Source organism: Callionymus lyra, chromosome 13, assembly GCF_982586985.1.
Source record: "Callionymus lyra chromosome 13, fCalLyr1.hap1.1, whole genome shotgun sequence".
In the NCBI taxonomy this organism is placed as follows: domain Eukaryota; kingdom Metazoa; phylum Chordata; class Actinopteri; order Syngnathiformes; family Callionymidae; genus Callionymus; species Callionymus lyra.
The window spans coordinates 11,741,291-11,755,755 of record NC_141830.1 but is presented as its reverse complement, the minus strand read 5'-3'; the positions used below and the strand labels follow the sequence as shown (position 1 = coordinate 11,755,755).

The 14,465-nt window shown below is 37.8% G+C and overlaps 1 protein-coding gene across 2 annotated transcripts in view; it reads right to left on the bottom strand.

Annotated features, from left to right (window-relative positions):
• The window catches only part of LOC148067376 (glutamate receptor ionotropic, kainate 2), a 118,319-nt gene that overhangs the window by 83,731 nt on the left and 20,123 nt on the right, over positions 1-14,465 (bottom strand). Inside the window, exons 2-3 of one of the 2 annotated variants that reach the window (XM_087805411.1) lie at positions 3,402-3,569; positions 1,985-2,248 (exon numbers count right to left, since the gene is read on the bottom strand). In XM_087805411.1, coding sequence (XP_087661537.1) covers positions 1,985-2,248; positions 3,402-3,569 — 432 coding nt within the window. The remainder of the gene's footprint in view (positions 1-1,984; positions 2,249-3,401; positions 3,570-14,465) is intronic. The other variant, XM_087805412.1, reaches the window with a different exon arrangement.

Here is a 14,465-nt window from a genome sequence, read left to right as displayed (position 1 = left end):
ACATCCCAGCACATAAATAAGACCCGACTCCAGACTTGGCAGTTTATCCGTCGCACATCAGCATCACAGCAGAGATGCCCAAACCTGAGCTCATAAAAACATCCATAAAAGCAACGATGTAAAAGGGCGTGAAGCTAATAAACGGAACAGAAAAGGTTTTAGTCGGCTAATAAGAGACATAATTCGTCAAGTGTGAGACAAGATGGTTCAGGATGGGGAGTGAATTCATTACGGCGTCTGTCTGAGTCTCAAACCTCCTCTCTGTCTAATTCACTCGTATTAAGTTGTCAAGCGTATCATGCCAAATGGCTCATAAATTGTGAACGCGCATTTGAATATTGTTATGTTCGCCGCAGCAATTACACTTTACCTCATAAAAAAATAACATCGGCGTAATCCCGCTAAAATACGGGCCATGTCGTTTATTTTAAACGCACATTATGAACCACGACGCAAAGTCGGTGCCGGAGAGACAAAATGGCCGAAAGACAGGTTTGATAGCTGCCCCTCAGAGATCAAGTGTCTCTCCGTGTTATTAATGAGTGTTGTCAGCGCCCACACAGCACAATCCGGCCACGCTTTAATCTGAAGAGACGTCGGGTCGTTCTGGGTAATGTTTTTTTTTTTTTTTTTACTCCAAGCTGCTGCTCATTCTCCTGGAAGACTGACATGGGCAGTACCTGGAGGACCCGGCGGAACAGTAAGCTATTGATTTGTGAATTAAGTTGACAGGTTACAAAGCGCTCGCTGAACTCGCCTCAACACTGCTGCTTTTTGTGTTTCACCTGGTACCTCTTGTCCGCTGGACACTCGAGCGAGTAAAAGCTGCTCCGGAACACAATGACAGGCGCACGGGACGAGCTCGTGGGCGAGAAAATACACTTTTGCCTGCACAAGTCCAGGGAAAAAAAGCCCACGTCTCTTTGGAGGGCCCAAACTGAATAATGGAATAACTGTGGGCATAGATTATAAATACTAGAATAGAGGGAAATATTGTGATACATTTTATTTAGCAGGAAAAAAGAGAAACGGGATATAAATCAAGAGAAATCACAAAAGGAAGTGGATAAAGAGATCTGGTAATAAATAAATATGGAAAAAATAGAAAATAATCAGGTAATAAAGATATTCGTCAGGAAAATATTCATTTTATGACTAAATTTATTACGCAAATATATAGATACATTTTAAAATAACTAGGAGTTAATACTATGTCCATGTGATTAATCAATATATTGAACTTATGATGTTCGGGGAAAGTTAGGGAAACAGGACAGCAAATTGGATTAAATAAAATGTATGTATCAGATAAAAAAATTACAATTGTATTATGGAGGGAAGATGCCAAATACTCTTGAATAAAAAAAAAAGGATTAAACAACTTAAATACTGCAATTATGATTAATTATGACCAGAAAAAATCAATTATTGTTATAGATTTAAAAAGCCCATTCAGGAAAGTCTTTCTATTAAGGAGGTTGATTGGAGGAGAACTATAGATGCAGAGAAATGAAATTTTAAAAAGTTTTCTATCAAGGGGCAAAAATGTTTTCCAAGGGTATTTTATTGTCAACAAATGTATTTAATGGGAAATAAAAAAAAAACTGATTCAATTATATATAAGATACATATTGATAGATATACTGTATAATACTGAGATAATTTCATAATAATGGTAATTAAAAATATATATGGCCAAAGGGAGATCAGTATATAGAAAATAAATGTAAATTAAAATAATTAATAACATGAGGAACCACATGCTGCAATATAGAAATAAATCAATAAGAAACTAGGTAAATATGTATTTAAAATATTTATTAATGAATGTTTTCAGCCCACTAGAAGTGAAGAAGTATTGTTTAAAGTTCAGACGCACAGATGAAGTCAGAGGTAACTCTGTTGACGTTCACAGAGACCAGACGACCAAGATGGCAACATGGACAACACAGGTATGGAGAGGAGAACGAGACAACGACTGTACCTGTACCTGTGCTGTCGTCGTACACCACAGTCACGGTCCTCCACTTGAAGAAGTGCACCAGGTCCAGGATGGCTCTGCTGAGGGACGAGAAGTCCGGGAAGAGGCTGACGTAGTAGGAGTCTCGGTTGTCGGACACCTGATGCTTCCACTTGGTCTGGACGTGAGGGACTCCCAACGCATTGCAGATGGACTGGACGGCGTTGGCGGAGGAGCTGTGTGAGGGTCCAAAGATGGCCGCCACCCCCAGAGAAAGTTGGTCGCATGCTAGAGGGGAGAAGTTGAGACTCATGAACCTGGACAGCTGAGTTCATGCGCTCATTTTGATTAAGATCAAGTTAGTGAGCTGCAACTCTAAATATATATATATATTAATAAATTTATTCTAATATAAATTTATTCTAATATAAAAAAAAAAAATTTTAAGCTGCGCTGTTGTAAAAGTGTGTTTCCCCTCTGGGGATGAATAAAGCTTTTCTATTCTATTCTATTCTATATTTAGATTTCTTCATATTTTTGCTGATAATAGTTGAAGCCAATGAAGCCAATCGTCTTGTTTTTCATCACATTGGAGAAATCCCTTAATTACCTTATTAATGCAAATTAGGAACGACTTGTATTTTATCAAAGAAAATGTTTCAAAGATGAAGATATTTGATAGGAAAATATACCTTTTAGTCCAAATTAATTATTACTTATGCTTATCAAAGCAAATATATTGTAAAAATCAACAACTAATTAACTATATGTACATTTTTCTATTAGAAGTTCATTATATTTGAAGTTATTGGTGGAACATTTTCTCGAAATAAATGGCATACATAATTGAATTCATATATATATATATATATATATATATATATATATATATATATATAAATATATACATATATATTTGAAATTATTAGTGGGACCTTTTTCTAGAAATAAATAAATCGCATACATAATTTAATTAATTAATATATTGAACTTCTAAAAGAGAACTGGGGATATAGACCTGAAATATCTGATGAAATAAAATATATGTATTAGAAATTAAAACGTGTATAATGAAGGAAATATTGACAATACTTTTAAATTATATTTCATCTAACAGAAGGAGATTAAACCATTTAAATACTGCAATTAAGATTATTTATTTTTGAAATAAAATCAATTATTTTCTTGATATGAAAAGACAGAATCAGCAACTTCTCAGAAAAAAAGGAAATAATGAATGTTTTCATTTAGGGCCAAAAATGTTTCCCAAGGGTATTTCAATTGTCAACAAATGTATATTATGGAAAATAACATTTTTGTCCCAAACAAATCGTACATAAGGTATATATTGTTGGATATATTAGACAATATAAGATTTGACTTTTAACCACTGAGATATTTTGATTGATTCATGAACTGATTTTCGGGATTTTGACTGTACCTTTCCTGGAGGCTTCGAAGCTGTCGAAGATGTTTATTCTCTGGATGTCATAGGTCAGCGTGGTGTTGGGGAGCAGCGTGCGGTTCCTGTTGATTGTGTTCAAGGCAAACTTAAAGGCGAGTTCCTCTGCTCCGGAGGGGCCACTTTCGATGGATTCAAATATTCCCCCTGTCAGCACAGAGCGAGAGAAATATCAGGCAATAAGCTCATTAATTTCAGTAATTGACAGAGAGTGGCGTCAGAATTGTGGCTCGAACGGCGCCATAATTATCCACATTGTTGTACGGATGCTGCCGTGGATCAGACGTGCGGCTCACTCGGCTCATATGTATTCTGAGGCAGTAAGTGGCGTAATTACGGGCAATTAGCTGCACAGGGGGCCCGGTTCAGGGTCGGCGCCCCTTCTTTCTTCGTCTCACTCAGCTTGACAGAAAGTTCAAGTCGAAAGTTTGTAACATCGACTCCAACGAATTCAGAATGAGAGAGAGAGAGAGAAACAAGGTTGTTCCCTCTGAGGGACAAAAGATTTAATCGGTGTCAGGAACGTGTCGCCGAGTCTGTTTGTCGACCCACTGAAATCTGAATTTAAAAAAATAATCATTCTGTCATTCTGTTCTTTTTACAACAAAAAAACCTTAATCTTTAGTCATTCAAGACCTGTTGGGAGTGACTCGCAGGTCAAGTCTTTTGATTTGAGTCAGAGCAAAAAGTCAAGTTATTACTAATGTGAAACTCCAACTCTCCGGACATGTTTCAAATGTTGAAGTTTTCCTCTCCAAGATGCAGTAAGTCTTTCATCATGACCATGTTTTTAACTTATTACTTTATATACGATAGCAGAGTCCATTATGACGTAATAATGGCTTCACTCCTCCAGAGTTTGGTCAAGATAAAGTCCAAAGAAAAGCTTACGTTTAGGCAACTCAAGTTGAAATGAGAAAGTCATCAGCCAACACTTATTTTCAATTTAAGTCCTGGATTTTCTAGACGTAATTCTGGAGACTTTGGACTTGCTTGCCTGGGTTCAATACAGAGTCCAGTCATTTATCCTTATCCTTCCTTCCCCCATGTTTTGAATATTAGCTAAGATAAGTCAACAGTCTGAGAGAGTTAAGATAAGATTGTTTGTCCTCAGTCTGGACCTGGAACACCAGACTACACTTCAAAGGGACGTCAAGACAAGATAAAGCTAAAGTCCTTACAGCAAGTCAAAACATGATAGAGTGAAGGGGTCCCATGTTAAAAGTGATGGTTCAAAAATTCAAACTTTACTCAATTTCTGCTCACCCTCATGTCGACTAAGGGTTGTCTATTTTAACTTTGCGACTAGTGATCAGGGTCCAAAAAGGCAAACTTAAAAACCTCAATTGTGCTCATCTGTAACTTTCTTGTATTGAAGCCTGGACATGAGAAATTGTTCTAGAAAAACTTAAACAAGTTTATACTTTGAGCTCGTTTGTAGCGAAAGCTTGAAGGATAACATGCTACACAGACATGAAGTACTAAAATATCGCAAGCGCTTCCATTTTACTGTCACTACTGTGTACTGTAAGCTCTCCCTATATTTACCAGAAGTACTGTGTAGCATGTTAATGTTTAAACTTCTGCTAAAATATAGAATTGTTTTTATTATTTGGGAACAATTTCTAAAGACTAGCAGTATGGAGGTATTTGGATGTTTATAAGTGTGTTTTTGGACAAAGATAAAGACCAAGACAATAGAGCTCCAGTCGCTACATTAAAATGAACAAACATTTTTGTCTATAACTCTAAGAAAGGAACAGATTACTCTGAAAATAATCCCAACCCTTGGTCGACATGAGAGTAAGTAGAAAATGAGTGAATTTTGGGTGAACTATCACTTTAAGAAAATCCTAATCCGTGGCAACAGAGACACAGAAAGGTTGACGAAAAGTCAAGACTAGGAAGTTTTAAGTCTAATGTCAGGACGGTCAAGACCGCAGTGAAGGAGTCTTAAGAAGAAACTAAGTTGAATAGAAGTTTATTCTTCAATCGACCAACATGTTCTGGTACAGAATGTGTTGGAAAGTTAGGAAAAAAATCCCTACTTGTCTGGGAATCTAATTTATTTTATCCGGCGTCAAACTTGCAATCTCCTTGTTTTGGACAGACCTGTGAGGAATATGCGAGGACGCTCAATTTAACCTGAGATAAGTGTCTCCCTCAAACCTTCCCTGACAAATGCGGACGGCGTGTGCAGCGAGCGGGCACCTCGGAGGACGACTAAATCCTGAAAAAGCTTCACAGAAATCAGAGTTGAAGGGAGGGAGTGAGGGAGAGGGGGATGAAAGAGGCTGGACACAAATTCTCTGAGAAGTATTTTGCAGACAAAGTTGAAAAGTCCAACCCAGATCCCGTCCTCCCAGAAGTCAAAATCCGAGGTGATAAAAGTTTTAAAAGACCATCGTATCGATTGAGGGAGCGAGTGAAGTGAAAGAAAGGCGTACAGTAGGAGCTATAAATAGAGGGGTAAAAAGGAGGGAGGACAAAGAGACTGATGTTCATTGAGCTTTATCACTGTCGAGCACATTATGAGCTTTTCAAATATTGAAATTTTCTTATGGGTGGAAGAGCGGTTCATTAGAGGAGTGAGTGATGGAGCTGGAGAAGTGAAGGATTAATTAAAGTCTATGAAGGTGGAATTTTACGCCGAAGACGACATGGTGTTCTCTTGATTTGTTGTCTTCGGTTCGGAGGGAGAAGAATGTCGCTGGACCTCATATTTTGGGTTAAAATCGGAAAGAATTTGTGTCAGTGTAAGTAGCATTTCTGTCCAATCTTTGCCACACATCAAACATTTATAATCTGTATATATCTGTAAGTCGATTGACTACCTGTACGTTTCAAAAAAAGTGTCATGTGACATGCTTCAGCCAATCAGAGTGTATGACACCATCACGTAGGAACCGAAATAGTAGGCAGGACCGAAATGGTACTGACACCGAACAGATCCCATCGTGTTCTGAATATGGCGGATGCAAATTCAAAGACAAAAATAGTAGAATTCCTCTCATTGGTTAGCGACACCGTCAGTGGAAACCAGGGTTTAAAGCTGAATGTTTCTGGGTATTACAAGTTCGGAAGATACTAGGTATGGTTTTTAAATCAATCAGACAAATATATATTAATAAAAAGCTGCATGTACATGTAGTGAAATACTTTAGTTGTTTCTTCGTTTCCATTACTGCAGTACTCTCGCTTACAAGGATCATCTACTTTGAATGGACGGTACTCAAACTTCTCAAAAAACTTTTTTGGAGACAGATTTGAGCTGGCAACCATCAGGCGAAAACGGACTGTCCAAGAAAACAAGCCAGGCCTCGTTGATGTCAACAACCTTGTGAAAATACTTGTATTGTTTTTTTTTAATTCATGTATCAATGAAAATATTAATAATTAAAATTCAATACATGGTCATTATCAGTCTTGTGTTTTATTTAATACATTTTAAAAATTATATAAGAAAAATGTAAGTATAATAAATAATATTTACCTTTCTTGTACTGGTATTGTCTCGTCTTATTTTCGGGCAAAACTAATTTGTTATAACTTGTGATGATACTGATGAAACTTCATGAAGCAGTGTCATTATTTTCAGAGTCCACTAGATGGCGGTCTCTGAACTATTGTCCTTTGTTTTGAACAACTGTTCTAATGAAACATCACATCATTTTTTAACTGATTGCGCCACCTACTGACCTCTAAACAACATGACACTGTTTCATGAAGCCTCTAGTTTGAGACTTGTCTGGGACGAAATCGTAAATCGTAGTATTTTTTAAATAAGTCTGGTGTGTGTTTATTTCAGCTGCCAATGGTGTGATGTGCGAAACTAAACTTGTTGCGTTCAGTGTTCTCTGCATTCAAACCCCCATGGACCACTTAAAAATAATCATATTGGCGGGTGTTGGCAACTGAGAATTGAGTTTGGCATGGTGGTATAAATATTCCCCAAAACTTCAGATTAAAAAAATGAGATTTTAAAACTTAACTAAAGACTGACATTTTTTTTATTTTTTTTTATTGTTTATTGAAGTTTACTTTCTGCTTTCATTTATTCGCACTAATCAGTAGTGATGCTCTGGTGAAGCTTCATGAAACAGTGTCATTATTTTCACTAGATGGCGGTCTAGTGAAAATGTACTATTTTCCTTTGTTTAGAACAACTGTTGTAATGAAAAATCACATCAATTTTAAACTGATGGTGACACCTACTGACCTCTAAACAACATGACACTGTTTCATGAAGCTTCATCAGCACATCACTACTTAACAATCAACTAATGTGTTGATTTAAGTGAGTCTTAAATGTATCTATTGTATCATCAGTATGTGTCTATTTGTACAAAACTCTATTTTCATTGAAATATTTCCATAAAACATGGGGAACTAGTTCAATCGCTAGTTGAACATGTCGTCCCATGTGCCTGTAGCACTGCTTCACATACTCCTAACACAACATTTACATGTGCTCCATTCTATCGCTACATTCTTAATCTGGGATTCTGCAGATTACCGTCGCTTTGAAATCAGCATTTCTAATGGGAAAACTAAATATGGAGAAGGTTCATGAATTCCTGTCAGCTCACGTAAACTAATAATAGAAACACATTTGATTTGTTTTCATATCCTGTCACCCGGCGTTATGAGTGAAGTATATAAAAAAAGGACGTTCTTTTAATCTCTTCTCTGGAAAGTCATCATCCAAAACAAATCAATTCTGATCCGGCAGTGACACACAGACGTCTCAGTTCTTTCTTCTGCAGCGTTCCTCCAAACATGACAGGGGTCTCGAGGGGCTTTTAGTCCTCTATGCTACACAGGGGCTCTATTCTTGGATCACATTTGTTTCAAGGAAAAGAAAAAAAAAATGGAGCATCAATCATCTAACAAGGAAAAGAAAAACTGAAAATAACTATTCAAGAAGATGAAAAGATCAGAGCAGTGTCAGGTCGACCTAATAGATAATTATTTTTAAATTGCCCAGGGGGAGAGAGACGAGGCTCCTTCCATCTGCTCAAGCACTTTTTAAATTTGCTCCTGCCTGTCAAGTTTTTTTTTTTTTTTGGACCTCGGTACGGCCGGAAGACGACAGCAGAAAGAGTCTGACATACTTTCAAGACTGAGATGGGAGCTTTTAATTTTCTTTTTCAACTAAGATGTCACTTATCAAATTAGATGGAAAATTGATTCAGGGGCTGGAAACGAAACTCTTAGTTTAAATGTTAATTTAATTGTAGTCTAAATGTGTCACACTTCGCTTCAGGGCCGAAATGGCAAACCATGAGTTTTATCTGGCCCTAAAATGGGTTTAAATAAGTTCGCTGATTGTCATATTCAACAGTAATGTGCAACAAAAACCACATAACCATCAGAGAGTACAGTGTTTCAATTGTAAGATGCTTAGTGATGACTTTAAATCCTGTATTTTCTTTAACACTTTTTTACTTATAAACGTTTGAAAGAAAGATTTGAGAAAATTAAAGGTTTATATTATGAGGAAAAAAAAAACAGTCTTTTCGTTCACTTCCTGGTTTTGATGGCACTCCGTGATTGGCCGACACATGCATGTTGCTTTTTTGCTTGTCATTGCACATAAATCTGTATCAACTACCTCGTTTAAATCTTTGTGCCAAAGAAGATGTTTTTTACTAACACCGAAAGGAATCGGTGTAGATGAGTTTGACTTTCAAGGAATCTGTCCAGGCTACTTTGGCGAAGGCACTGATTGGCTGAGCTGTTGTCCAATAGAACGCTTCATTAGCGCCAATGTTGAAACTTTTCTTTCCACTTCTGCGTTAATACAAGTCACAGATGACTAATCTGTGACGGGATCCATCGTACTATTGCTGCTATTTCATGACGGTAGCCGCATAAACTGCGAACTACAGTAAAACAACCTCAGACCAAAGAAGAGACACATTTTCTTGAGATTTAAAATGCACTGATACATTTGAGACAATTATATTTTCTTGCTGGGTAAATCAGAAAAAGCTTTATATTCTTTTTAAAAAATGTTTTTAAATGTATTAAATAATTAATAAATTAAATTTTATTATGTATACAAACACAAAAATCCTTTTAATTTTAGTGTTGAGCATCATATTGCACAGTTCTATTTAGTTACCAAAATACAATTAAATAAAATACAATATATTTAATATAATAAAGGTGAATTAGTCACTTGTATAATTAAGTTGGGATATAAAAGTATAACTGTGGTGCCCTTTGAGCAATAGTGTGTTTGTGCATGTGTGTGTGTGTGTGTGTGTGATTTTCCCATTTTTAATCAAACTACAGCTTTGCTTCTCAGGTGTTTCTTTCTTAACCGCTCTCTCAGATTACTCTATAAAATAATGTAAAAATATGTATTAAAAAGAGTATGTAAATCTGTTGTATACAATATCTTCTATGGATTTATTCTACACACATTCTTGTATTTTCTTCCAGCTCTACAATTTTTAATACAATGTTATTGTTATTAATTTGAATTTTAAAAAAGACTAAATAAATCGTTTATCTCTTGTATTTTATTTTTGTTTATGTTCTTCGTCAACATACTTGTTTCACGTTCTTTATCGTTTACTCTTTAGCTCAAACAAGCAGTTTAATGTCAATTTTAAAGCTGATATATTTGTCTTATTCACTGATTCTTTTGTGTAAATTTTTATCCATTCATTTCTTGTGGCGTATCCGTCAATGCTTTACCTCAAATTGTCTCAAAAACATAAAAATGAATATTTTTTTGGGTTTATTTTTTCCAAACTTCTAAAAAAAAACTTCTTTATGGTCGGCTTCGTTGGTAATCGTTAGCGTCGGTCAATGAAGTTCTCGCTCGAACAAACACCTCCAGCTATCGTTTCTCTTCACACCCGCGGTTGATGTGGGAGGACGCAGAGAAACAATCAGGAAGTCAAAGAGACTCTTTGTTGACACGGAACTTTGCTCTCTCCAAATATTTATCTTTCCTCTCAGGTTTCAAAAATAAATCTCAGCAACTTAAAGTTAGCCACAGAGAGACAACAAAATATGACGTTATTTCACTAGTTTGTTCTCATTGCCATCATTTTCGCTTTGACTGCAAAATCGGCTGAACTAAACCCATTTTTTTTTACTACACAACGACCACTTCACTCATCGAGCCCAGAAGCTGTAAAAGGTTCAACACCTAAAACAGAGGCGCCTCTGTCAATAAATGATCTCCTCTAAAGTGCTTTCAGGAACGACTCTCTCTCCGACGGCAGCAACAAGCGACGCGATGCAACGTCCTGCTCGCCATCCGCTCTCAAATGAGACAAACATCATTTTTATCTTCCGTGTGTGTGAGTGTGTGTGTGTGTGTGTCGCGGGCTGCAGGTGTGTGAGATACGGCCCGGGTAATCAGTGTGTGTGTGAATTATGGAGCCGCCATCATCGCACTGGTGTGAATTACGGTGCAAATGAAAGCTCTGAGTGAGTTACGAGCCGGATAATCACCCTGACGATGGAAACAGGCCGACAACCCGAGTGTGTGTGTGTGTGTGTGTGGATGAGGGAAAAGGAGGAGGAAAGTGTGTGTTGCTATTCCTCAAATCCAAAGTTTGTTGTGAGAGGACCGACACTTCCCCGAAAGTCTATTTGCAGAGGTGCGAATGTAAAAACACCATTATCACCTCTCGAGGTTTGTTGGCCACTGTGGGAGATTGGAGTCAGATATGTTGCCATGGCAACCACGCTTTTATGTTATGCCTGAGAGGCATCTGCAGTTTTAGAAAAAGGGAGCAGCCGATTGGCGGAGGGAGGGCGTGCGCGAGCGTAAGGCTGGCCTGTCTCCGTGACTAATGACCGTCAGTGCAGCTGCCGGATGGCGGCGGGATGGAGGTGGTGGTGGTGTGTTGGGGGGGGAGTGGCTGCCATGGCAACGGCCGGCGCCTCTGTCATTAGGGCAAGTGGCCCAGGTACGCAGCCTCACGCCGGAAGGCTCGTCCGTTCCCTTCCAGCCTCCATCTTTTTTTCGCGGGAGCGGGGCAAAAGTGTGGGAAACGCTCCATAAATATCTCCCGGATTCCCGCCGGGACGTTCCTGACATGTTTGGCTGTGAATGGGATGTGAAGCATGAAGGCCTGCAGAGGGTCAGCGGCCTCCGTCATTAATCTGAGCCCCCCCCCCCCCCCCCCACCCTCACCCACCCACACATCCATCCAAATGGAAAACTGACCTTCCTATTCTGCACATGAGCCAGTCCTGGACCCTGAGCAAGATGACCAGGAAGTGACCAGTGTGGTGAGGTCACCCCTGTGATTCTGGGGGGTGGAGGGGGGGGATCAGGCCGGGGTGACTTGGAATATGGTTTTGGATATTTGACTATTCCTCTCTGGCACTTGTTAGGACGCCATGTTTTACCTCATATGCAGCATTTTTCAATGGAAGTTTGTAGAATGAAACAAATTCTAAAAATAAATAAATTATTATTTCTCATAACCATCTTCAACGATGTTAATTGTCTATATATATATATGCATATATATACACACACATATATATATATATATACACACATATAAATATACATACATATCCTCGCTGGATTTAATCTTTTAGTTTATTCAGATTATATATTTATTTTATATAATAAAGTTGTCCTTTAAATAGAGTATTCTAGGTTTTTTGGATAATTTTTCCTCGTTTTTTAAAGCAAAAAGCTTCACTTATTAAGATCTAAATACTTATACGTGCTGGAATAGTGCTTAATAGTAAAGAAACTGTCTTTGCATGAGTCAAAATCGGCGAGAATATAATTTAAAATCCGGAAAAGTAGCTTTTGGTGTTTTTAATTTTATTGTGTACTGATAAAATTTAGATCCTTGTCCGAGGTATTCACAATCTCAGTGCTTTTTTAGTTTCAATTGAATGTAATCATCAAACTATCATCAACTTTATCTTTATCTTTTTTTTTTCCATTTTTATTTTTTTTTTGTAAATTATTTGTACACATTTAGTATTCATATTACTTATTGTAACATTTACTTGCTAGAGCTTTATTTTTTACATAACAAAATATAGGGGAATATTTTATAAAACGTACATATCACTTGTCAATTTGACTTCTTCAAACTTGATCTTTTTTCATTGTTCGACAGGGAAAGTTAAAAAAAAAAACTAAAAAAAAAAAAACTGATGGAAGAAGACGTGCAGTTATATGACAAGGATTAACACGACAACACAACACAATCACACCATCTTCAAGCCTTCTGACACTAAACTCCACATCTGACACTCTTGGATTCTCAAGCCCACTCACTCACACACACACACTCACTCACTCACACACACACACACACACTCTCACTCACACGTACACACATCAGCCTCTGAGGCAATTGAGGCTAAACCGAGCTGTCAGGTAAGAAACAACTCAGACTGAAGTGAGGATTTAAAGCCTCCGCCTGCTGAGTTCACGGCTCTCACAACCGTCCACCAGCACTTCCAGGGTCATAATTAGCTCCGATTCTACCCGACCATCAATGTAATCAATCCCGGCTAATGAATGGGCGCGCACGGATTATTCAATTACACGTTTGTGGCACCGGATTCGTCCCTGACCCAGGTCCAAGTGGGCGATCAGAACATGTATTAGCTACGAGTGCTGGCAGCAGATGTGCTCATTTGCCTGCCTCTCTTACTCCTGTCACAACAACTCCCCCCTCCTCAAAACAAAGACACACACACACACACACACACACATGATCATTTGCAGCGTCTCGTCGAGAACTTGATAAACTATCGGCTGACATTTCCGCGCCAATTTGTCAAGCCGAGACTCCTCTTGGTGTTAATTGTGCCAAAGCGTGAGGACGCTTGCGTAGGCCCTCAAAATTAAAAAGCCCAAAAGACTTCGGTCTGATTCCACTTCTCAAGATCCGAAATTGTAGCTGTCTGTGTGTGTGTGTGTGTGTGTGTGTGTGTGTTCTGCATGAGTGTGAGTCTATTTCCACACACACAGACATAGACGCACACTCTCGCGTGCACAGTTGACACACGCAACATTATCATCACATCAACGACTTAATGGAACTTACACTTCGTAGTCAAATAATTCAGCTAAATTATTATAATTAATTATTAAAGTAATTACTAGTCTTTCTGCTTATCATATATATATATATTTATTTTTAATTAAATATAACAAATATCTGAAATAAGATGAGTGATAAATTAAAAATGCTTTGACGAAATCACTCAAAATGTTGATATTAATGTTCTATTTTTTTAAGTCTATTTCACCATTTAATTTTTATTATGAGATATAAACCTAACAAATACCATTTTAATAATAATTATGAGTCTTATACAGAATTGTAAATGATAATTTTCTATATACATTTGATTATATACTTTTTTTGGTGATGGGTTGATGAAGCTTCATGAAACAGTGTCATGTTGTTTAGAAGTCAGTAGGTGGCGCCATCAGTTTAAAAATGATGTGATGTTTCATTAGAACGGTTGTTCAAAACAAAAGGAAAATAGTGCAGAGACCGCCATCTAGTGGACTCAGATAATAATGACACTGCTTCATGAAGCCTCAGACCATCACTAGCTTTCATGCAATTATAACTTTACTTTTGAGCAAATACAGTAAATAAAAATAGATATTTTGAAGAAAAAAAAAAGATTTCTCTTAATGATGCAGCAGGGGCTCGAGGCGGGGGACACCCTGGAACGATTGCCGCTCCTTCACTAGTCACAAACCGTAAAGCGTTACGCCGGCTTGTATAAAGATCTCAGCGTAGAAGACAAAACTAGCGATGACACAGAACTCTCCTCACTAATGAACTGCACTTTGATGCTCTGGAACAGACGAGTGGATTCATAAACCTGCGTCCTCCCTCACCTGCCAGACTACCAGCTCTAAAAGGCACGTAATCACCATGGAAACAAGAGGGAGACAAATAAAATCCTGCCTCCGGGCGACAACAGAGAAGCGGTTGTGATCAAACACCAGGTGAGGCGAGGAAAAGCTTCTGCAGGGAAATATACTTTTCAGGAGGAAAACTTTCTTGTGAT